Source organism: Molossus molossus, unplaced genomic scaffold (genome assembly GCF_014108415.1).
Source record: "Molossus molossus isolate mMolMol1 unplaced genomic scaffold, mMolMol1.p scaffold_m16_p_6, whole genome shotgun sequence".
In the NCBI taxonomy this organism is placed as follows: domain Eukaryota; kingdom Metazoa; phylum Chordata; class Mammalia; order Chiroptera; family Molossidae; genus Molossus; species Molossus molossus.
In genome coordinates, this window is record NW_023425399.1 from 20,477,717 (window position 1) to 20,500,520 (window position 22,804).

At 38.3% G+C, this 22,804-nt stretch overlaps 1 protein-coding gene and 1 pseudogene across 4 annotated transcripts in view; both read left to right on the top strand.

Moving 5' to 3' along the window:
* The window catches only part of LOC118619300 (transient receptor potential cation channel subfamily C member 4 associated protein), an 84,211-nt gene that overhangs the window by 24,291 nt on the left and 37,116 nt on the right, over positions 1-22,804 (top strand). For 3 of the 4 annotated variants that reach the window (XM_036245983.1, XM_036245981.1, XM_036245982.1), the window contains exons 2-6: positions 2,743-2,871; positions 7,165-7,281; positions 12,225-12,282; positions 14,764-14,819; positions 17,153-17,281. In XM_036245983.1, coding sequence (XP_036101876.1) covers positions 2,743-2,871; positions 7,165-7,281; positions 12,225-12,282; positions 14,764-14,819; positions 17,153-17,281 — 489 coding nt within the window. Of the gene's footprint in view, positions 1-2,742; positions 2,872-7,164; positions 7,282-12,224; positions 12,283-14,763; positions 14,820-15,599; positions 15,667-16,711; positions 16,812-17,152; positions 17,282-22,804 lie in introns of those variants that run through there. The other variant, XM_036245984.1, reaches the window with a different exon arrangement.
* Positions 3,680-4,732, top strand: LOC118619302 (annotated as a pseudogene).

Here is a 22,804-nt window from a genome sequence, read left to right on the forward strand (position 1 = left end):
TAACTCTAATAGTTTGGGTGTTCCTTAATATACAGGATGGGACAAAAGTAGGTTTACAGTTGTGAGTACACACACAGAGTTTATTCTTGTATTATTATTTATTAATTATTGTATTATTTTCTTTATGAACTACTGTAAACCCACATTTGCCCCACCCTGTATTATATATATAAGATGTATTCTGAAAATATAGTTTTGCTTTTCCTTTGGATGCTTTTATTTTTTTTTTCTTGCCTGATTGCTTTGGCTAGAATTTCTAGTACAATTTTAAATAGAAGTAGGAAGAATCAACAGCTTTGTGTTTTTCCTGATCTTAGTGGTTTGAAAGCATTCAGGCTTTCATTATTAATTATGATGATAGCTGTGAATTTTTGATAAATATCCTTTATCAGATTTATTACATTAATTAAATGTACATTGAACCATCTTTCCATTCCTGGAATACATCTTGCTTGGTGTTGGTGTGTAATTCTTTTTATATGTTACTGGATTCAGTTTACTAGTGTATTTCTGGGGATTTTTGTATCTTATTCTCAAAAGAGAGATTGGTCTGTAGTTTTATTATGATGTGTCTTTGTCAGGCCTCACAGAATGAATTGGGAACTCTTCCCTTGTATTTAATAGAAGCATTTGAACTTGAGCTTTTCTTTGTGAGTAATTTACTTTCTTTTTTATCAAATCACTAATTTGATCGCTGTCTTTTTTCTTGAATCAGTTTCTTTTGTTTGTATCTTTCTAGGAATTTGTCTATTTCACATAAGTTAATCTAATTTGTTGGCATACAGTTTAGTTGTTTTTAGTACTCACTCATAAACTTCATAACCGTAAGGTTGGTAGTAATGTCCCCTCTTTCATTCCTGAATTTAGTAATTTGAGTCATTGTAAGTTGGTCAGTGTAAGTAGTTTTCACTTCTTTTCAAAGAACCAACTTTTGATTTTGATGACTTTTCTCTATTATTTTTCTCTTTTCTATTATCATTTAATTTTGCAATAACCTTTTTTTTCTTCTTCTTTTTTTTTTTTTCTTTTTTAAAGTTCCTTGTGCTTGCTTTGTGTTTGGTTTACTTCATTTTTTCTAGTTTCCCATGGTGGAAGTTTGAATACGTGATCTAAGATCACCCCTTTTAAAAATATAAATGTTTAGCCCTGGCCAGTTTGGCTCAGCGGTTAGAGCGTCGGCCTGCGGTCCGGAGAGACCCGGGTTCGGTTCCCGCTAAGGGCATGTACTTCGGTTGCAGTTTGTCCCCGGCTCTGGTTGGTCGTGCAGGTGGCAGCCACTCGATGTGTCCCTTCACATCGATGTTTCTCTCTCTCTCCCTTCCTCTCTCTCCCTCCCACTCTATCTGTACAAAAAATGGAAAAAAAAAAATATATATATATAAATGTTTACAGCTATAAATTTGTAAACACTGCTTTTACTAAGTTCCATAAAACCATATGTGTTTCTTTTATTTTCCTTTAAGGAAAGGAAAAATGTTTTTCCATTATTTTTGGACTTGCATTGATTTGAGCTCAAGAATGATATGAAATTGCTAATATTTGATCATTTTTTACCTACAGAATTGGTAATTTCCTATGTTTCATCCTAATGCAGATTACTATATTACAAACATTAGCTCCCATTACCTCAGTATTCTACAATTAAACAAAACATGCTCAGGAAGGATAATGGGACTCTTCTAGATTATTAGGACCAACATGCATCAGGATAGAACAAGACATTGAAGATTTGTATGTCCTATAATAACAGTTACAAGGAGCTTTTAATCTGATTGAGGGACAGGTACACTTGAAAATGATTCACATCCAGCCACTGATAACGGTTTGTGCCACTATTAATTAGTGGAAATTGTGCCATATTTGATTAATGGACCTGTCATTAAACTAGTGCCTGGCATTCTTTGAGAGAGAGGAGGCATGTACGACAGACAACAGCTTGGTACCTACTCTGAAGGAGCTTGAAGTCTACAGGAGGGGATGAACACAGGAACTATTAATTATGATACAGTACCATAAATGTTAGATAAGGGCCCAGTGGAAGGGCACCACCAACTTTTTTAAAAAGGAGAGGTAAAGTCCAGTCAAGGAAAATTTCTGGCTGTTTGGTTTGCATTTTGAAGGCAGAGAAGGAGCTTCTAGGTAAAGATGGGGAGAGGACATTTTAGGGGAAGAATATGTGCAGAGGGGCATAGAAAGAAGGTGTGTATTTGGAGCCTAGAGTGCGCATTGGGAAAGAGATGAGGCTAGAAAGGAAAATAGGTGATAGAATAGGAAGTGTGTTGTATCATGAGGCAAGAAGTTGTCTTTTAGCTTGTAGACTGTTGGGGAGCTTTTGAAGATTTCTAGAGAGATGCCTTTGGATTATTTGTCCTAGGAGGGCTTGGGAGGCAGCTGCTCTCCTTTGCCCTATATGCTAATACAGTTGTCCCTCAATATGCACAGGAGATTGGTTACAGGACCCCTGCGGATAACAGAATCTGCATTGCTCAAGTCCCATATATAAAACATCAGAGAACAGTGTGAACAGGCAGCCTTCTACATCTGTGTATTCCCAGCCACAATTCAAAAATACTGTTTTCAATTTGAGGTTGGTTGAATCTGGGGATACAGAAGGCCAACTGTGTATTTACTGAAAAAATCCAAATATTGGTGAGCCCACACAGTTCAAACCCATGTTGTTCAAGATCAACTATAGTTCTTTCCTCACCAGTAAAATGTTTCTCCTTTTTTTTTTTTTCACAGTTCACTGAGACTTTTTTGACGGAGAGGGACATACAGTCCAAATGGAGTGGAATTCCTCAGCTGCTTCTTAAGCTGTATGCAACCAGCCACCTCCACAGTGACTTCGTTGAGTGTCAAAACATCCTCAAGGTAAATCTTTCGGGCCTTGGAGGGGCTGCATTCAGGGCCTCCAAGTGACACAAGATTATCTGCTTTTTTGTTGTTGTTGTTTTTAAGCTCCCAGTCTACTTTTTAAAATTGCCTGTTTTCATTATAGAAGCTGTAGAAAATTTGGGAAGTTTAGAAAAAGTGTGAAGAAGAAAATAAAACTCCCACCACCCAAAGATAATCACCATTGAGTTCCCTGTGTATTTCCTTCTGGGCTTTGTTTTGTGTCAGTGCTTGCTTAATTTGGAGGGGTCAACACTGTGCCCTGGGATTGAGATGGCTTTCTTTTTGAATAGGGTTTAAAAGATCCCACATTGCTGAAGGTTTATGGAAGTGGCCTTGTGGTTGTTGATAATTAAGATACATAAGGAGACTGAAGGGACTGGGCTTAGTAGTTGGGAGAGAGATGGAAAGAATGTAGATAGATATGGTAAGGTCGTTCTCAAACTTGAGTGAGGGTCAGAATCACCTAAAAGTTTTGTTAAAACAGAGTGCTGGGCCCCACTCTCAGAGTTTCTGATTTAATAGGTCTGGGGTTACTATATGTAAACTTTAGCTTGGGAGGTGAGGGGTGGGCCCAAATTTGAATTTAGAGTACCCAGTTTTAGCTGTAGTTAAAACCCATGCAAATTATATTTGGTCATAATGAAACTAAATGATGCACTGTTCTTCAGAGTGAAGTTTTGATTATTAATTATATCACATAATAAGTCATTCTAAAATATATAGGCTCCAGAATAAGATTAATCTTTACCTTTAAGAAGAGATGTTTTGGTCCATATTTACTGTGAGGATGAAGACCATTCTCAGCAATCAGACTATCGGCAGTCCAGAAAATGTGGGAATCCCTCCGAAGGGATATATAGTTATTGTGAAGGACCCCAGAGGCACCCTGCTAAGGGACTTTAATCACATTAATGTAGAACTTAAGTCTCCTTGGAAAGAAAGAGAAGAGGCTCCAGGTTGTTAGGTGGTGGGGAAATAGAAAGGAACTGGCTACCATTTGCACCATCTGCAGTCATGTACAGAACATGATGAAGGGTGTTACACTGGGCTTCCGTTACAAGATGAGGTCTGTGTACACTCACTTCCCCCTGAATGTTGTTATTCAGGAAAATGATTCTCTTGTTAAAATCAGAAATTTCTCGGGTGAAAAATACATCTGCAGGATTCAGATGAGGTCAGATGTTGCTTGTTCAGTATCTCAAGCCCAAAAAGATGAGTTAATTCTTGAAAGAAACAACCTTGAAGTTGTATCAGATTCAGCTGCTTTGATTCAGCAAGCCACAACGGTTGAAAACAAGAATATCAGAAAACTTTTGGATGGCATCTATGTTTCTGAAAAAGGAACAGTCCAGCAGGCTGATGAATAAGATCTAAGTTGTCCAGCTGCAGAAACAACAAGATGCCAGGTGATTCCTCAGGCTTATTTGTGACATTTTAAAGATGCAGTACAAGTCAAGTAGTGATTTAAGGGGAGGGGGAAAGATGTTTTGTGTTTTTGATCTTATGGTCTGATTAGGATAGAAATAGTCTTTCACGCTTGTTTAAAAACATTTTGCAAAGAGTTATATATTATTTCATTTGATTCCTGAGATAAGAAAAAAGAGGAGAAAGAAGTAGAGAAGGAGGAAATTAGTATTTGTGAGTATTTGCTATGTGATCATCATTTATTTATCCAGCAAGTACTCATTTGAAATTTACTGTGTACCAGATGTATTTAATTCTATGGTAACACTATGAGATGGGTGATATTTTTCTTTGTATTAGTCTAGAATATTTTGATTGTAGGTGACAGTAACTCAGACTAGCAAAAATATAATAATAATAATATCCTTTATAGTCTCACATAATTGGCAAGCACAGGTATGAATTCAGGAGCTGGGCAGAGTTAGGCTGTCTATTATTTCTTGACGTCTTTTTTGTGACCTCAAGCTGCTTCATGAAATCACAGGCCTAGGGTGACTTTTCTATAACATGTAGAAATGAGAGACTATTTCTCTGAGGTGAGGGGAATGGGAGATTATTGGCTAAGCCTAATCACCTGCTCCAGGGGCTGAGACTGAATTGCTCTTTGACAACCCCAGCAGAACCATGTGGAAAGTGGGGAGGGGCATTTTCTCTAAGGAAATAAGACTGTCACCTGAAGAAGAGAGAAAGCTGCAGGGCTGGCAAAATCCAGATTTTTTTATATTCTCTTTTTTAGTTGAAAAAACCAAGACTCGGCAATAACCCACCCAAAACCTTGTGGATACTATATGATGAGCCCAGATTTGTCTTATCCAGAGACCAGCTTCCACTGTACCAGGTTGCTAGTAGGAAGTACTTCCTGGTTTTATAGATGAGAAAAATGAGATCCAGAGAAAGGGGTTTAATTTACTAATTACGTGACCATAGACAATTTTGTGATTTTGTTTTTTGCCTGTAAAATGAGTGAAACTATACGCAGTTCACTGAATTGTTTAAGGATTAAATGAACTAAAGTATAAATACCCAGTGCCTGGCATATAACAGGTGATTTGTAAGAGCAAATTCTGCTTTTTCTACATGTGTGGTACCTGGATCTGCAGCATCAGCATCACTTGGAAACTTGTTATAAATGCACATTCTCAGGCCCCACCCCAGACCTATTGAAACTCTGCAGGTGGGACCCAGTAGTCCGAATTTTAAGAAGCCCTTCAGGTGATTCTGATGCTCACCAGTGTTTGAGCAAACAATGTTTGCTCTAACCCATTTTGTTCCATTTTTCCTCACAGGTTCCTGAGGAGAGAACATAGAGTAGGGTCCTAGATTCTTCCTACTCTCTCCCCTGTTACACCCAAAATAGTTCTGCTTTCTTCTATAAGCATAGACTCTGGAGCCAGACTTCCTGCGTTTAAATCCTAGCTCTACCACTGTGTGACACTGACAACTTCTTTGTGCCTCAGCTCCCTTATCTGTAAAATTGGGATAAGTTACTATTAACTCTCACAGGGTTGTGAGGATTAAAAGAGATAATACATGAAGTGCTTAGAACCAAACATTAAATAAATTAGCTGTTACTACTCTTATTATAACTTTTCTTATGTTAACTTTTTAGCAAGATTATTATTTTTTTCTATTAGCTCTGTTCCATATGAACAAAGGATTCTTTGACCCCTGCAGATTTTTTTGTTGTTGTTAATCTTCACCCGATGATATATTTCCATTAATTTTTTTTTTTTTTGAAGGGAGGGAGGGAGAACTACAGAGGGGGAGAGAGAGAGAAACATTCATGGGAGAGAGACACATTGATTGGTTGCCTCCTGGTGTGACCCTGACCAGAGCCAAGGATTGAACTTGCAACCCAGGTACATGCCCTTGACAGGGAATCGAACGCTCGACACTTTGGTCTGGGGGTTGACGCCCTAACTGCTAAGCCAAACTGGCCAGGGCAGCCCCTCCAAATTTAAGAACCTGTGCATGATATTGACTGTATTAAATACCTGCTATGTCAATGGGACCTAGGGAGACTACAAAGAGGAATCTGTTTCAGTCTTATCTTCAAGGAACATTTTATCTAGGGAAGAAATAATGTATATTTGTAAAGAGATACAAAGTAAAAGTGCTAAATGCCACAGTGAATTACAGATTTCTTTAGGGGTTCAGAGGTGCATCAGAATGCTCTGGCTGAGGGGAACCAGAAACTTCCTGAAAAATGTGACATTTGAGCACTGTTTTAGCTATCTATTGATGCAGAACCAGCCACCCCAAAACTTAGTAGCTTGAAATAATAAGCACTATTTCTCTAACAAATTTTTGGATTGATTGAGTAGTTCTTTTGCTTCATGTGGTGTTGGGTTGGGTATTGAATCATCTGAAAAGTCCAAAATGGCTTCACTCACATGGCTGGTAGGTTGATGCTGACTATCAGCTGGAGATTAGCTGTGGGTATCAGTCCTGACCTCAGTTTTCCCCCTCATGGCCTCTCTAGATGTTTGTTTGTACTTCTCATCTCATGGTATTGGGTTCCCGGATGGCAAAAGCCAACTTTGCTGATCTTTCTTAAGACTTAGACCAGAACTGACATAGTGTCACTTGTGCCACATTTGTTTGTTGAAGTGAGTCACACCAGCCCAGTCATTGTGGGAGAGGATTCTAATAGGGGTCTGAATACCAGGAAGTGTGGGTCATTGAGGGCTATCTTTGCGCTCGTGGGGATTTAAATTGTGACTAAAATGCAAACTGATGCTTTGGTATCTGGTTTGTGTTAGATACGAAAACTGATGATCTCTCTGTATACTTCATTTAAACTAGGAAATTTCTCCTCTTCTCTCCATGGAGGCTATGGCATTTGTTACTGAAGAGAGGAAACTTACCCAAGAAACCACTTATCCAAATACATATATTTTTGACTTGTTTGGAGGTGTTGATGTAAGTAATTGTTTATTATTTCTACTACTATTACTACTGCTTAATGGTTTGAGAAGTTAACTCTTGAAATGGGAGGTAGGAAGCATTTCAGAATATATAGCAAACATTTCTGAATTTTAATCTTTAAAAGCTTGATGGCACTCACCTGTGTTGAAGCAGCATAGCTTTTACTTTAGAAGAATTGATTTATTTGAATTGATAACATAGCTACCTTTTTTTAAAATCCTCAACCAAGGATATTTTTTTGTTGTTTTTGTTTTTTAGATAGAGTGGGAAAGAGGGAGGGAGGGAGGCAGACAGACAAACACATCAAGGTGAGAGAGACACATTGACTGGTTGTCTTCCACACAACCCCAGACGGGGCCGGGGATTGAACCACAACTGAGGTGCATGCCTTTGACCAGGAATCAAACCTGAGACTCTTTGGTCCTCAGGCCAACACTCTAACCACTGAGCAAAACCAGCTGGGGCGCTACCTTTTTTTGTTTTTGTTTTTGTTTAATACACAAAGTTCAAGGTATGTCTCCTACTTTCCCAGTGTCCTCTCTTCAGAGGCAGCTGTGATTACTAGTTTCTTCCAGAGGTGGGTGGGTGTGTGTGTGTGTAAATAACCCAGCTTCCCCCATCTTAGGTTTTTTTCTCCCCAAATAGAAGTGACATATGATATATATAAGTACATTGCTTTGTATCTTGCTTTTCCCAAGTAATTCTCTAGCTAGGGGATAGTTTTATACAAGTACATGTAAATCTGCCTCATTATTATTATTATTTTTATTCTCACCCGAGGACATTTTTCCATTTTTTGTTCAGATAGAGTGGGAGGGAGAGAGAGAGAGAGAAACATCAATGTGAAAGGGACACATCGAGTGGTTGCCACCCGCATGACCCAACCAGGGCCGGGGACAAACTGCAACAGAAGTACGTGCCCTTAGCGGGAACCTAACCCGGGTCTCTCTGGGCCACAGACCGATGCTCTAACCACTGAGCAAACTGGCCAGGGCCTGCCTCATTATTTTAAACAGCTCTGTAGTATCCCCTGGTATAATTTTACCATAACTTATTTACCCAGATCTCAGTTGATGGTCATTTAGAGTTTTCTCACAACTTTCCTATTACAAATAAGATTGCAGTAAAGGTTTTTGTACATACTTTTGTGTACATGTGAATATATACCTTTGGGATCAAAGCATCTGTGGCTTTTATTATTTATAAACTTGTTAGTTTACATACCTAAGAGGTTTTTTTCAACTTATATCCCCAGTAACAAAGTATAAGAGTAGTCTGCTTACAACATCACCAAGACAGTGTATATCTGTGCATTTTTATGGACTTTGCTATTGAAATATACCTTACATACAGAAAAGCATACCAATAATTAACATAAAATACGTTTACCTTTGTCACTACCACCCAAGTCACAAAATAGAACATCACTAGCCTCCTTCACTGAACATAATATTGTAAGTATTTTAAATATTTTCTAAGCAGATATGTGAAAAATGGTATTTCTTCATAGTATTTTTACAGCTTTATTGAGATACAGTTCACATGCCATACAATTCACTCATTTAAAAGTATATGAGTCAGTGGTTTTTACTGTGTTCTTAAATAAATGTAACCATCACCACAGTCAATTTTAGAACATTTTTATCACCCCAAAAAGAAACTCCATGTGTTTTGGCTGTTGCTTCCGTAGTCCTCCAATCCCCACCCCTGTCACAGGCAACTATTGCCCTGTTTACTCTCTTTATAGATATTTCTGGACATTTTATATGAATGGAATCATGTAATGTGATCATTTGTTACAGGCTTTTTTCACTTAACTTAATATTTTCAAAATTTGTCCATGTTGTAGCATGTATCAGCACTTCATTCCTTTTTATGGTTGAGTAGTAGTGTATTGTATAATATAGCGCATTTTGTATATTCATTCTTTAGTGACAGATATTTGGGCTGTTTCTACTTTTCAGCTGTTATGAATAATAGTGCTATTAACACTTGTGTACAAGTTTCTGTGTGAACTTGGATTTTCATTAATTTAGAGAATATCCTAGAAGTGGGATTATTAGGTCCTATGGTAATTCTAATGTTTAATCCTTTGAGAAGCTATCAGATTGTTTTCCAAGCAGCTGTACCATGCCCGCCAGCAGTGTATGAGGGTTCCAGTTTTTCCACATCCTCATGTTGTTGTATGTGTTTTTTAATACGGCCATTCCTAGTTGGTGTGAAGTGGTATCTCCTTGTGGTTTTGATTTGCATTGGCTAACAGTGTTCAACATTTGTTTATGTGCTTATATATCATTTGTATATCTTTTTTGGAGAAATGTCTGTCTCCTTTTCTCATTTTCTAATTGGGTTCTCTTTTTATTGTGAGTTCTAAGAGCTCTATATAGTCTCTTCATAGTTTTTAAAATTTGCATTCTTTTATGGATGACATTGAATATCTTTTCGTGTGTTTGTAAGTTGTTTCTTTTCTGCCAGTTGTCTGTCAGTGGCTTTTGCATCCTTTCTATCTGGTTATTAGGCTTTTCTTTTATTGATTTTCTATCTTAGTTCTTTCAGGTTGCTATAACAAATGTTATAGACGAGGTAGCTTATAAACAACAGAAATTTATTTCTCACACTTCTGGAGGCTGGGCAGTACAAGATCATGGCACTGGCAGATATTGGTGTCTGGTGAAGGCCCTCTTCCAGGTTGCAGACTACCAGATTTTTCCTGTTTCCTCACAAGGGAAGGAACCAGGGATCTCTCTGGAGCCTCTTTTATAAGGGTATAATCCCACTCTTGAGATCTCTGCCCTCATGATCTAATTACCCCTAGAGGCCCTACCTCCTAATGCTATCACATTAGGCATTAGGATTTAACATGAATTTTGGGTGGTCGCACACCTTCAGATCATAGCAATATGTATTTACTCTTAATTTTTTTAAGGTCCTTTGTCTTATATGTTATATATATATATATATTTTTTTTTTTCTTTATCCTCACCCGAGGATATTTTTCCATTTTTTGTACAGATAGAGTGGGAGGCAGAGAGAGGAAGAGAGAGAGAGAGAGAAACATCGACGTGAAGGGACACATCGAGTGGCTGCCACCCGCACGACCAACCAGGGCCGGGGACAAACTGCAACCGAAGTACGTGCCCTTAGCGGGAACCGAACCCGGGTCCCTCCGGACCGCAGGCCGATGCTCTAACCGCTGAGCCAAACTGGCCAGGGCTGTTATATATATTTTTTTAGTTGGAGAATTGAAGTTTGACTTTCTTTAAAAGTGTAAAAAAGTTTGCTTTTTAAGGTGTCAGATTACTCAATCTTTTCCTTTTGTGGCTTCAAAATTTTGTTTCTTGCTTTTCCCACTGTTTATGTTTCTTTCTAATATTTTAAAGATTTTACCGCATATGTTTAAATTTTTATATCATTCCAAATTTGTTTTGCTAGGATGAGGGAAGGGCTGGGATCCTACTTTTCCCCTAGATACCTGTCCTTACACCCATCATTTGGATGGAGCACAAGGAAGGTTTTCAGGATGTTGTGGTTATTCTGTGTCTTGATCTGGATGGTGATTGTACAGGAATGATGTTCACTTTGTAAAAACTGGAGCTGTACGCTTAAGATTTGTACTCTTTCTGCATCATGTTATACTTCAATTTATAAAATGTTTTCTTTCCTTAGAGATGCCATTTTCTACAAAAGTAAAGATTGGATGTTAAACATTTGCATACATATCGTTTACCAGAGACTTTATGCTTTAGTTTCTACTCAGCGTTCACTCTCCTCAGCAGTCCCAATGGCCTGGACTGTTTACTCATTAGTCAGCTCAAGGGAACACCCCTCACTTCGGAATCATTCATCAAGGAATTTGCTTAATAGAAACCAGTGTGTTCATGAGAGGAAAAATAATAGTGGGGGTCTTTAGCCTTATGTCTGTTTTTAGTGAAAATGTGTTTCTATAGCAGGTGCTTATCCTACCTTAGGACATCTTTGGATCAATGGTTCTTGATTTTATGGGTTTTTCTCTCTTTCATTCAGTTAGATTAGCTTCTCCAGGAATCTCAGTCTGTTCACAAATATGGGCTTTTGCTTGGGTCATTTTACCCATCACTGACCTTTAGTTGGGTGCATTTGTGTGTGTGCACACGCGCACACACATCAAATCCCCTAATATTGGTGTACTGTGTTCAGGTCTTCTGTTTCTTTGCTGTTGCCTAGTTGTCTGTTATTGAAAGTGGGGTATTGAAGTGTTCAACTATTACTTTTGAATGGTCAGTTTCTTTAATTCATCAGCTTTTGCTTTATTTATTTTGAGGCTGTGTTATTAAATGCATCTGTTTATAGTTGTTACATCCCCCCTGATGGATTGACCCTTTTATAATTGTAAATTGACCTTCTTTGTCTCAACAGAATGGGTTTTTAAATGCATGCTTGTTGTAAATAGTTTAAGCAAAATTACATGTTGTATTTAAAGTATGTGAAATGAAAAATGATGTATATCACTGCTAGCCCCTGTAGAAATCAGTATTAATAGTTTATGGTACATCTTTTGAGATTGCTTTTATAAACTTATGTTTATAAGAGAAAACAAATGTTCTTTAAGCAAAAAAGAATCATAGTAATATTCTGCAGCTTTTAAAAAATTAAAGCCACATTGGATCCTAAAGTATGCTTATTTTTTTTAATGAGAAAAAGAGGTCATAGAGGGGCATTGACTTGTCCACGTTTACATGGAGAATAGGTGACTAAGATGGGACTAGAACCTAGGTTTTCAGACTCTTGGTATAGAACTCATTTCCCTGAACCTCACTGTCATCTGCCTGTGTTGGGAATAAGAGGCTCTTGTAATACTGTTAGAGATATTTGGGCCATGAGTTAGCATAGGAAAGGTTGTTTTATAAGTTGTGCTTTGAATGAACTTTGATGATTTTATCTAAAAATATTTTTTATAGCTCCTTGTAGAAATTCTTATGAGGCCTACAGTCTCTCTCCGGGGACAGAAACTGAAAAGTAAGTATGCTTGTCAGCCACTTTCTCATTTTCCAATCTGCTGATATGGTGGTGGTTTACAGGAGTTTCTCTTCTTTCCCTTTCTAACTCTTAACTGTGAGGACATGCCTTGCATTCAGATGCAGGATACTCTTGCCAGTCCCAACTAAGCAGCTATATTTATTCATTTTATACTAGGTTGAAATACAGTCTGGTGCTTTAAAAGAAAAAGTGTGAAAACTACTGGGCTAAAAGAATTACATCTTGCCCTAGCCGGTTTGGCTCAGCGGTTAAGCGTCGGCCTGTGGACCAGAGAGTCCCGGGTTCGGTTCCCGCTAGGGGCATGAACCACACAAAAAAAAAAAAAGAATTACATCTCTGTACTTTTCTAATAGTCCTTGGGTCCAGCTTTTATATTTTCTTTGTAAATTCTTATTTCTCATGTATAGTTCATTGAGAGTAAGCAATAACACAAAGATCACTTTGTGTGTGTATGTGTGTTTAAACTGTTTTTCTGTTGTTATAAAGATGAAATACGCTCTTTGGAAAAAAAGTTAAGTCATTACCAGAGTGCATATAGTAAAAAGTAAAAGTGTTTTGGTAGTGCATTATTTCTTAAGGTGGGTAGTATATAGGTCTTCTGTTATTATTCTTTATAATTTATGCATGTTACAGATATTCTTTTTAGGTATTCAATATTTAATTTAAAAATAATAAGTGTAAAAAAAATAATAAGTGTACTTTACTTGGCATTAAAAGCTCGAGATCAGTTAATATTTGATGACTGCTCTTCCACAAACATCACATATACAGTACTTTTTTTATTAAAATATTTTTTCTCCCTAATATCAACATGATATACTATATAAGTAAGACCTCATTTGTAGGTACAGTGATGATTAAGAGGATTCATATTCATTCATCTTTGAATATCCATATTCAGCTTTTCTTTCTATCTAAATTGGTTCTTCTGTTCTCTGTCCACCCACATAATCCTCATATCAAATAGCATCTTGTAATTGCTTGCAATTACTTGTTATTTATTCTCTCTCCCACTAGATTTATAAGTAAATCTGCTCAATGGTTGGTGCTGAATAAATATTTGATGAATGAGCCCTGGCCAGTTTGGCTCAGCAGTTAGAGCGTCGGCCTGCGGTCCGGAGAGACCCGGGTTCGGTTCCCGCTAAGGGCATGTACCTTGGTTGCAGTTTGTCCCCGGCCCTGGTTGGTCGTGCGGTGGCAGCCACTCGATGTGTCCCTTTCACATCGATGTTTCTCTCTCTCTATCTCTTCCTCTCTCTCCCTCCCACTCTATCTGTACAAAAAATGGAAAAATGTCCTCGGGTGAGGATAAAAAAAAAAAAAAAAAAATATTTGATGAATGAGTGAATTCCCTTCAAAAATGAAAGGTCTGGAAATACTGAAATACACTGGTCTGGGTATTCCATCCTTCTTAGAAGTCATAAAATAAAGAAACCAAAAGCCCCAGTAGGTTGAAAGATAGTGATGAGGGATACAGTACACATGCATTATCTCAAGATGTTATCAGATAATCCATCTGGTCAAGCTAGTTTGGCAGGACTGCCCATTGGGATCTCAGAAGGAGACCCAGTGTTTTTAGAGGTTGTAGCAGCATAAGAATAAGTGGAAACAGTTTTTTAAAATAAAACTAATGCCAAACAATGCCTTAGTTTGTACTCAGTTTTATCTATCACCTTCTAGTTTGGGGGTCATGAAAATTTAATTTTCCTTTTTGTGTTACTCTCCTGTTCCTACTCACAGAGAAGTAGCTGGTTCTTTATTAGACCCAATAGGTCAGGCATTCAGAGCCATTTCCATTCCATAGCATTAAAAAAAACACTTGGTGAGTCTACAGTAAAAATGATGTAATCGTTTGCTGCTAGTAGAACTTTTCAGTAGAAATCTATAACAAGAGGCGTCGCTATGCTTATACTTTGGATTCTGGTAGTTCAGCTTTTGGAAACATATCTTGAGGAACCAATTCAACACAAGCATAAAAAAGTTATTCATATATATTAAGTTGTTTATTTTTTGTCTATTTAAATAGCAAAAAAAAAGCTAAAACAAAATCTTGGGTATATTCTAAGCTAGCTACAAAGGGAACATGGCTTATTTTAAATGATGATATCACCACTGATTGAAATTATGATGACTGTGGAACATAATGAAAATGGCGCCCTGGCCGGTTTGGCTTAGCAGTTGGAGCATCGGCCTGTGGACCAGAGAGTCCCAGGTTCGGTTCCCACAAGGGGCACATACCCAAAAGAAAATGCTACTGCATCAAACCAAAAGCAGTCTACAAATTGATTTGTGGGTTCTGATGGGCAACATGGTAAATAAGAACTGGGTGGAGATACGCTTACAGGAAAAGAATCATCTTGGAGGAGGTTATGAGGAATGATTTTTATTTTAAAAAAATTTAACATAGTTATACTGTCTTTTCAATGAGAAAAATAACCAATTACTCCCTTTTGCTTCCAGTAAGTGATGAAATGTCCAAGGACTGTTTGAGCATCCTGTATAATACCTGTGTGTGTGTAAGTACCTCTGCCTTTGGGGCTGCATTTAATTTTGTTGTTGTTTGTTTATTTATTTTAGAGAGAGGAAGGGAGAGGGAGAGAGAGAAACATCGATGAGAGACTACATCGATTGGCTGCCTCCTGCTGAGCCCAACACTGAGGATCGGGCTCACAACCTGGGCATATGCCCTGACCAGGAATCAAAGTGGCGACCTCTTGGTACATGGGTCGACGCTCAACCACTGAGCCACACTGGCCAGGTTGGGCTGCATTTATCTCCTCACCACTTCTGCGGTACTTGAGAAGGGAAGATTCAAGTGAGGGTGATAGACATGAGGGCTATCTTCAGGCATTGGAGGAATTGGGCTTATTTTATGTGTGTCTGAGAACCAATACCAAGAGGTAGAAATTATGAGGAGGCAGAATTTCATAGTACAGTTGACCCTTAAGCAACACAAGTTTGAACTGCATGGGTCCACCTGTATATGACCCAAGCAATTCAAACCCGTGTTATTCAAGAGTCAACTGTTTTTTCAGTCCGAAGTTGGGAATTTGTGGATGTAGAGGGCTGACTAGTTCTATGTAGGTTTTCCACTGCACATAACCTCTACATTGTTTAAGGGTCTACTGTAATTATTAAGAGCCAGGGTTACTTCAGCAGATACTGAACTCTAAGCCTGGAGTTATCCAAGCAGAGGCTGAATAATTATCAAAGGGATACAGGAATTGGAAGAGTGTCTGTGACTTTTAAGATACCTTTTGACCTCATTATGCCTATTCCTTCATTTTCCTTGTTAGAAGACAAAACAACCAGAAGCCCCACCCACATATACCACTACAGGATACTACCGACTGATAAAGAATGGTGAATAAAGGAAGCAATTTCATAGAAAGAAGAGAGCATAGCACTTAGTGCTAGAACTTGATTTTGAGTTCTGGTCTTTGGCTTAGTGCTTATTAGTTCACCTCCTGAACTTGTTTATTATTGGTAGAGTGCAGTTAGTAATCATACTGACATCATAGAGTTGTTGTGAGGACTAAATGAGATGATAGATGTGAAAGTACTTTGTAAAGCAGTATACAGATGTTAGTTTTTGTAAGACACAGTACCTGTCTTTTAGGAACTTGTGTAGTAAACTGTAGATGGTGAATCATAATGCATGGCAGAATGAAACAAGTGTTGTTGGAGAGGTGAAGTCTGTTTGCTATGCAAATGCAAAGGAACATTTAATTTCATTTCTTGCCTCATTCAAAAAAAAGATTTCAGGCATCCTACAGGAGTATGTAAAATCTACCAAAATCATAAATTTAGAAGTAGGTAAGAATGAAAAAGGTAAAATAAGTTAAGGGTATAACATACATCTCAGAATTGGGCTAGTACAAAAATGTAGACCATAAAATCATCTGTATTATGGATGGTGCACAAATTTGCATTTAAGCTTCTTAGCAACCAACACAAATAGGGAGATAGTTTTAACATTTACACAGGTTAGCATCTGTAACAGTGCTGTGCACTAGAAGTACAATGCAAGCCACTTGGGTTACTTTAAATTACCTTGTAGCAACTTTTTCTTAGAAAGTAAAAAAAAGAAGTAGGAATAAGTTACATTAATTTTAATAGTTTAAAATTAAAAATAAATAAAAGATATTTACATTCTTTTTTTATGTACTGTACTTTCAAAATCTAGTGTTTTTACGCTCAGCACATCTCAGTTCAGACTAACCACATTTCAAGTGCTGAATAACCATGTGAAGCTAGTGGCACACATAGGCACAGAGCTGTAAGAGATACTTAAATTAATTGTTCAGAAAGTGCACAGTTATGCAGCTAAAGCCACTAATAAATTGTCCTTATTTTTTTTTAAAAAGACTGTATAATGTTATTGACTCCATCATTGATTTGCCTTTAGAGATGAAAATACCAATACTTCAGGGACTGGGCAAAACAAGAAATGTTTGAAGTTGCCTGTTTTTGAAATGGGGACTTGTGCAAATTGTGACAAACCTGGAGTAAGCATGTCCTGCCTGAAAGACATTTAAATTCTAAAAGTACTGCCGATCAAATAAAACTTGGCCTATTGTATACTAGTTTATAGCTCCTGATTTAGGTACCAAGCAGATACTAGGTCACTGACCTTTAAGGATTATCATGAAGGGAAAAAAAAACCTCCCCAGAAAAATGCATTTGCGCACAGTGTTTTGTATATAGTTTTAAGGATTTAAGACCTAAGTTAAGAATTACAGATGTAATGTGGGATTGTGTTTCCAGTGTCTGGAGGGGCTATCTTGCTCTTTATACAGGTTTCTATATTTATAACTTATTCTGCCTTTTCTCTCCTCCCTTGTGATAGACGGAAGGAGTTACAAAGCGTTTGGCAGAAAAAAATGACTTTGTGATCTTCCTGTTTACACTGATGACGAGTAAGAAGACATTCTTACAAACAGCAACCCTCATTGAAGATATTTTGGGTGTTAAAAAGGTGAGCTATGTCCTCCGGCAGGTGGGTAACCAGGTAGGGGAGGGTGTCTCAGATGATTGGATTCTGAAACCTGAATTAATGTACAGAGCTCTTATTTATTTATTTTAATTTTTCTTTATTGATTTTAGAGTGAGAGGAAGGGAGAGGGAGGGAGAGAGAGAAGCATCGATGAGAGAGAACATTGATTGGCTGCCTCCTGCATGCCTTGGATCGGGCCCACAACCTGGGCATGAGCCCTAACTGGGAATTGATCTGGCGACCTCTTGGTGCATGGGTCGATGCTCAACCTCTGAGCCACACAGGCCAGGTTACTTTTTTTTTAAATCCTCACCCGAGGATATTTTCTGTCTATCTCAGATAGAGTGGGAGTGACACATCAGCTGGTTTCTTCCCATAGGATCCTAACCAGGGCTGGGGACGAACTGCAATCGAGGTTCGGCATCAAGCCTGCAACTCTTTGGTCTGTGGGCTGATGCTCCAACTACTGAGCCAAATTGTCCAGGGCAAAAACTAGGTTATACTTTTTATACTAATGGGTCTTATATGATTATAAAACCTAAACAAATGCAAAAATTGAAATCAAAGTAATTATAAAACTCAAAAGTTTAGATTGACTTCATGAACTTAATGTGATGGGTAAATTGCCCTATACTCACTAATTATTATAATACAAGATCTTTTTAGCATACCTACTGCTATATGCTGTGTGACTTTATTCTCTTACCACTTGTCTATATTTGAACTGCTATGAAACCTTCATTCATTAGGATATGTTTTGCTTGGTGATGTTTTACTTTCACTTACTAAATTTGCCTTTTTTTCTTGTTCGTTGTAAACAGTTAATGTTAATTGACACCAATACGGGAGACACGCATAATGAGCACTGAAGTCTGGCCACTTGGTCAGACTATGCTTTAAAAAAAACCATGATGGAAATGAAAACACAAAATTAAAAATTTATCATTGAGATCTCACAAACCCCCAAAACATACCCACAGACCTCTGTTTAGAATCACTATTAGATTTTCAGTGTTGTGCTTGTTAGGACCGGAAGTTTATTTCCCCAGTCTTTGTCCCATATCTCCATGTTCCTTGCAGGTTGGCAGATTTTTTTCTTTTGCTACTGGGGAGGCAGGAGCAGCCTCTTAGAGTTGGCATTGCTGTAAAAGGGACACCCACGTGCATTGTGTTGTCCCCAGCTTCCATTTCTCTTTCTGCTGCACTTTCCTCAGGTCCTGTTTGTTCTCACAGGCTGAAGATATATAAGTGGCTCATTGTCTGTAGGAACACATTGGAAATGTGTGCAGGTCCCAGACAGACCCTTTGTGCCCTTTGATAAAAAGGCTTTGTTATTTTTCCACTAACTGTGTGCTCCAGCCAGTGTATGAGAAGGGGCTTCCATGGTGGAAACTCCAGTCTTCCTGTCAGTATCAGCACAGGAGTCAGTTTGTGAGGGAGACAAGATACCATAAAGAAGGAACCTAGCCCTGGCCGGTCTGGCTCAGCGATTAGAGCGTCGGCCTGTGGTCCACAGAGAACCGGGTTTGGTTCCCGCTAAGGGCACGTATCTTGGTTGCAGTTTGTCCCTGGCCCTGGTTGGATCGTGCGGGTGGCAGCCATTCGATGGGTACCTTTCACGTCGATGTTTCTCTCTCTCTCTCTTCCTCTCTCTCCCTCCCACTCTATCTGAACAAAAAATGTCCTCGGGTAAGGATAAAAAAAAAAAGAAGGAACCCAAGCCACAAACTGGGAAAAGGTATTTACAACTCACGCAACTGACAAAGAATTGGTAGTCAGAATTTATCAAGAATTCTTACAAATTGGCAAGAAAATGACAAATAGTTTAGTAGAAAAAAGGGCAATGATATGAACAAGCATTTCACAGAAGAGAAACAAATGGTTCATAAATATTAGAGAAAATACTTAACTTCATTGATAATCAGGGAATCAAATCAAGACCATAGTGAGAGAAACAGCAAATTTAGTGAGAATGTATATCATTGGCAAGTATACTAATGGTACTTTTCTTTAAATTTCTTTTTTCTTTATTGATTTTTTTCTTTCAGAGAGAGAGGAAAGGAGAGGGAGAGAGAGATAGAAACATCAATGAGAGAGAACATTGACTGGCCACCTCCTGCATGCCCCCCACCAGGGTTCTGGCCCACAACCTGGGCATGTGCTCCTACTGGGAACCAAACCAGTGACCTCTTGGTGCTTGGGTTGATGCCCAACCACTGAGCCACACCGACCAGGCTGATGATACTTTTTTATATCAGCCAAATACCTTTACCTTACTTCTGTTTTCTACTTGAATAATGTACATATATACCTTGTGACCCAGCACCTACCTAGGTATGCACTGCCCTAAGGGCTATGACATCAACATTGTGGCCTGAGTCACTTGTAACCTATGCCCAGGCATGCTTGAGGGAAAGCTCATTCCCAGAACAGTGATTCTTAGAAATGAAAACACTAAATCAAAGGACTTCCGGTCAAGATGGCGACGTAGGTAAACACGGTATCGCATCCTCCCACAACCATATCAAAGTTACAACTAAACTACAGAACAATGATCATTCAAAACCGCCTGAAATCAAGCTGAATGGAAGTCCTACAACTACGGAATTAAAGAAGCAGCTGCATCGAGACTGGTAAGAGGGGTGGAGGCCCAATGGGCTGGTCCCACACCCACGTGTTGGAGCATCGGCCTGTGGACCACAGAGTCCCAGGTTCAGTTCCCGCTAGGGGCACATACAAAAAGAAAAAAAAAAGAAAAATGTCCTTGGGTGAGGATAAAAAAATGCAAAAGGTTGAAGACAAAGAGAGAATCTTAAAAGCAGCAAGAGAAAAGCAGTTAGTTACCTACAAGGGAGTTCCCATAAGGCTGTCAGCTGATTTCTCAAACTTTGCAGGCCAGAAGGGAGTGGCAAGAAATATTCAGAGTGATGAAAAGCAAGAACCTACAACCAAGATTACTCTATCCTACAAAGCTGTCATTTAGAATCGATGGCCATATAAAGAGTTTCCCAGATAAGAAAAAGTTAAAGGAGTTCATCACCACCAAACCGTTATTATATGAAATGTTGAAGGGTCTTCTTGAAGAAAAAGATAAAAAATATGAACAAACAAAGTGGCAGTGAATACATAGCTATCAACAATTGAATTTAAAAACAAAATGAACAAGCAGAACAGAAACATTCTCATAGATATAGAGAACATTTTGTTGGTTGCTAGATGGGAGGGGAGATGGGGGAATGGGTGAAAAAGGTGAAGGGATTAAGAAGTACAAATTGGTTGCTAGACTGACAATCCTCAAAGGGAAGGGGGGGGGTTAGGGGGGTGGGAAGAAATAAACCAAAGAACTTATATGCATATATGCATAACCAATGGACACAGACAACAGTGTGGGAAAAATGAGGAACATCTGTAATGTATTCAATAAAGACAAAAGAAAAAAAAAAGAAAACTCTAAATTGAAGCCAAGAGGTTGTGAAATCAATTCAGTGGGTCTTCCAGCTATATAGAAAAGATCAAAGGGTATCACGTAAGGGTATTGTTTGAAGACATTGTTTTATATTTACACATGTATCTATACATTCACATATGTATGTTTACTGGATTGTTATGGAAAATTTTTTTTTTTTTTTAGTACCTGCCCCTAGCGGTAACCGAACCCGGGACTCTTTGGTCCGCAGGCCAATGCTCCAACCGCTGAGCCAAACTGGCCAGGGCGGAAAATGTATTTCTTATTCCTGGGCATTGTTAGAATGGTTTGTAAGCCACTGCCCCAGAAAAACTGCACATGTTCATCAAGAACACAGAATAAAAAACTGAAACCAAGTCTATGATCTGTCAACAGGAAAAGGGGTAAATGTACTCTATTCAGTAGAATACAGGCATACCTCCAAGATACTGCGGGTTCAGTTCCAGACCCTTGGAGTAAAGCGAGTATCACAATAAAGTGAGTCGTAACCTTTTTTCTGGTGGAGGTCTTGCCTTCTGTTTGTTAAAAACGCAACATCTGCCCTGGCCGGTTTGGCTCAGCGGTTAGAGCGTCGGCCTGCGGTCTGGAGAGACCCGGGTTCGGTTCCCGCTAAGGGCATGTACTTCGGTTGCAGTTTGTCCCCGGCCCTGGTTGGTCGTGCGGGTGGCAGCCACTCGATGTGTCCCTTTCACATCGATGTTTCCCTCTCTCTCTCTTCCTCTCTCTCCCTCCTACTCTATCTGTACAAAAAATGGAAAAATGTCCTCGGATGAGGATTAAAAAAAAAAAAAAAGAACACATGCCCAGGTTGTAGGCCCGATCCCCAGTGGGGGGCATGCAGAAGGCAGCCAATCGATATTCTATCTCATCAATGTTTCTATCTCTCTCTCTCCTTCTCACTTCCTCTCTCTCTAAAATCAATAAAGAAAAAAAAGTTAAAAAAAAAATAAAAAAAATAAAAAAAATAAAAACGCAACATCTGTGAGGTGCAGTAAAGCAAAGCACAATAAAGAGGTGTTTGTGTTAGAAAGTGGTGGAAATAAATGAACTGTTGCTAAAGGCAACAGCACAGCTGAACCATAGAAATTATTGCTAGAAATCAGTTGCATAAAACTTATATATAATATTTCATTTTTATAGAGCTCAAAAATAAGCAAACTTAAATTATATGATAAAACTTTTTTTAAAAATATTTTTTCTTTACTGATTTTTAGAGAGAGAGGAAAGGAAAGAGAGAGTTAGAAACATGGATGAGAGAGAACATCATTGGCTACCTCCTGCATGCCCCCCACTGGGGATCAGGCCCACAACCTGGGCATGTGCCCTGACCAGGAATCAAACCGGTGACCTCTTGGTGCATGGGTCAACGCTCAACCACTGAGCCACACCAGCCAGGAATGATAAAACTGTTTTTAAAGGCAAAGTAGTAATAAAATTCAGGATAGTGGTGGTCACCCCTGGCAGGCATGGACATGTGATAATGAAGACACATGGAGCTATTCACTTTGTTATGCTTTATACCATATGTTGTATATATCAAACAAATAAAAAAGTACATTTGACCCTTGAATAACATGGATTTGAACTTGTGGGTCCATTTAGACACAGATTTTTAATTTAAAATATTTTTTTCTTAAAATCTGCAAATGTCATGTATTACATGAACTTTTTTCCTTTTGAAACATTCTTAGATTCCTCAGATAATACCTGATACTTTTTCTCCCACTAATTTACTTAACTTCTACTGGATTGGGTATTTCTCTGGCACAGAGAATACTATAACCAGATAACAAAAAGCATTTTATAAAATTCAGTACTCATTCATGATAAAAGCTAGGACTAGAAGGGAAATTCCTTAACTTGATATAGGATGTTTATTAAAACTTACAGCAAACATTAAACTTAGTGTTAAACTTTGGATATATTTCTATTAAACTCAAGAAAAAGGCAAGAATGCCTGTCACTTTTTCTAGATAATTGGTTACCTGTGTATATACAGAAGGAGACACCTATAGGAATGTTCATTACAACATTGTCTA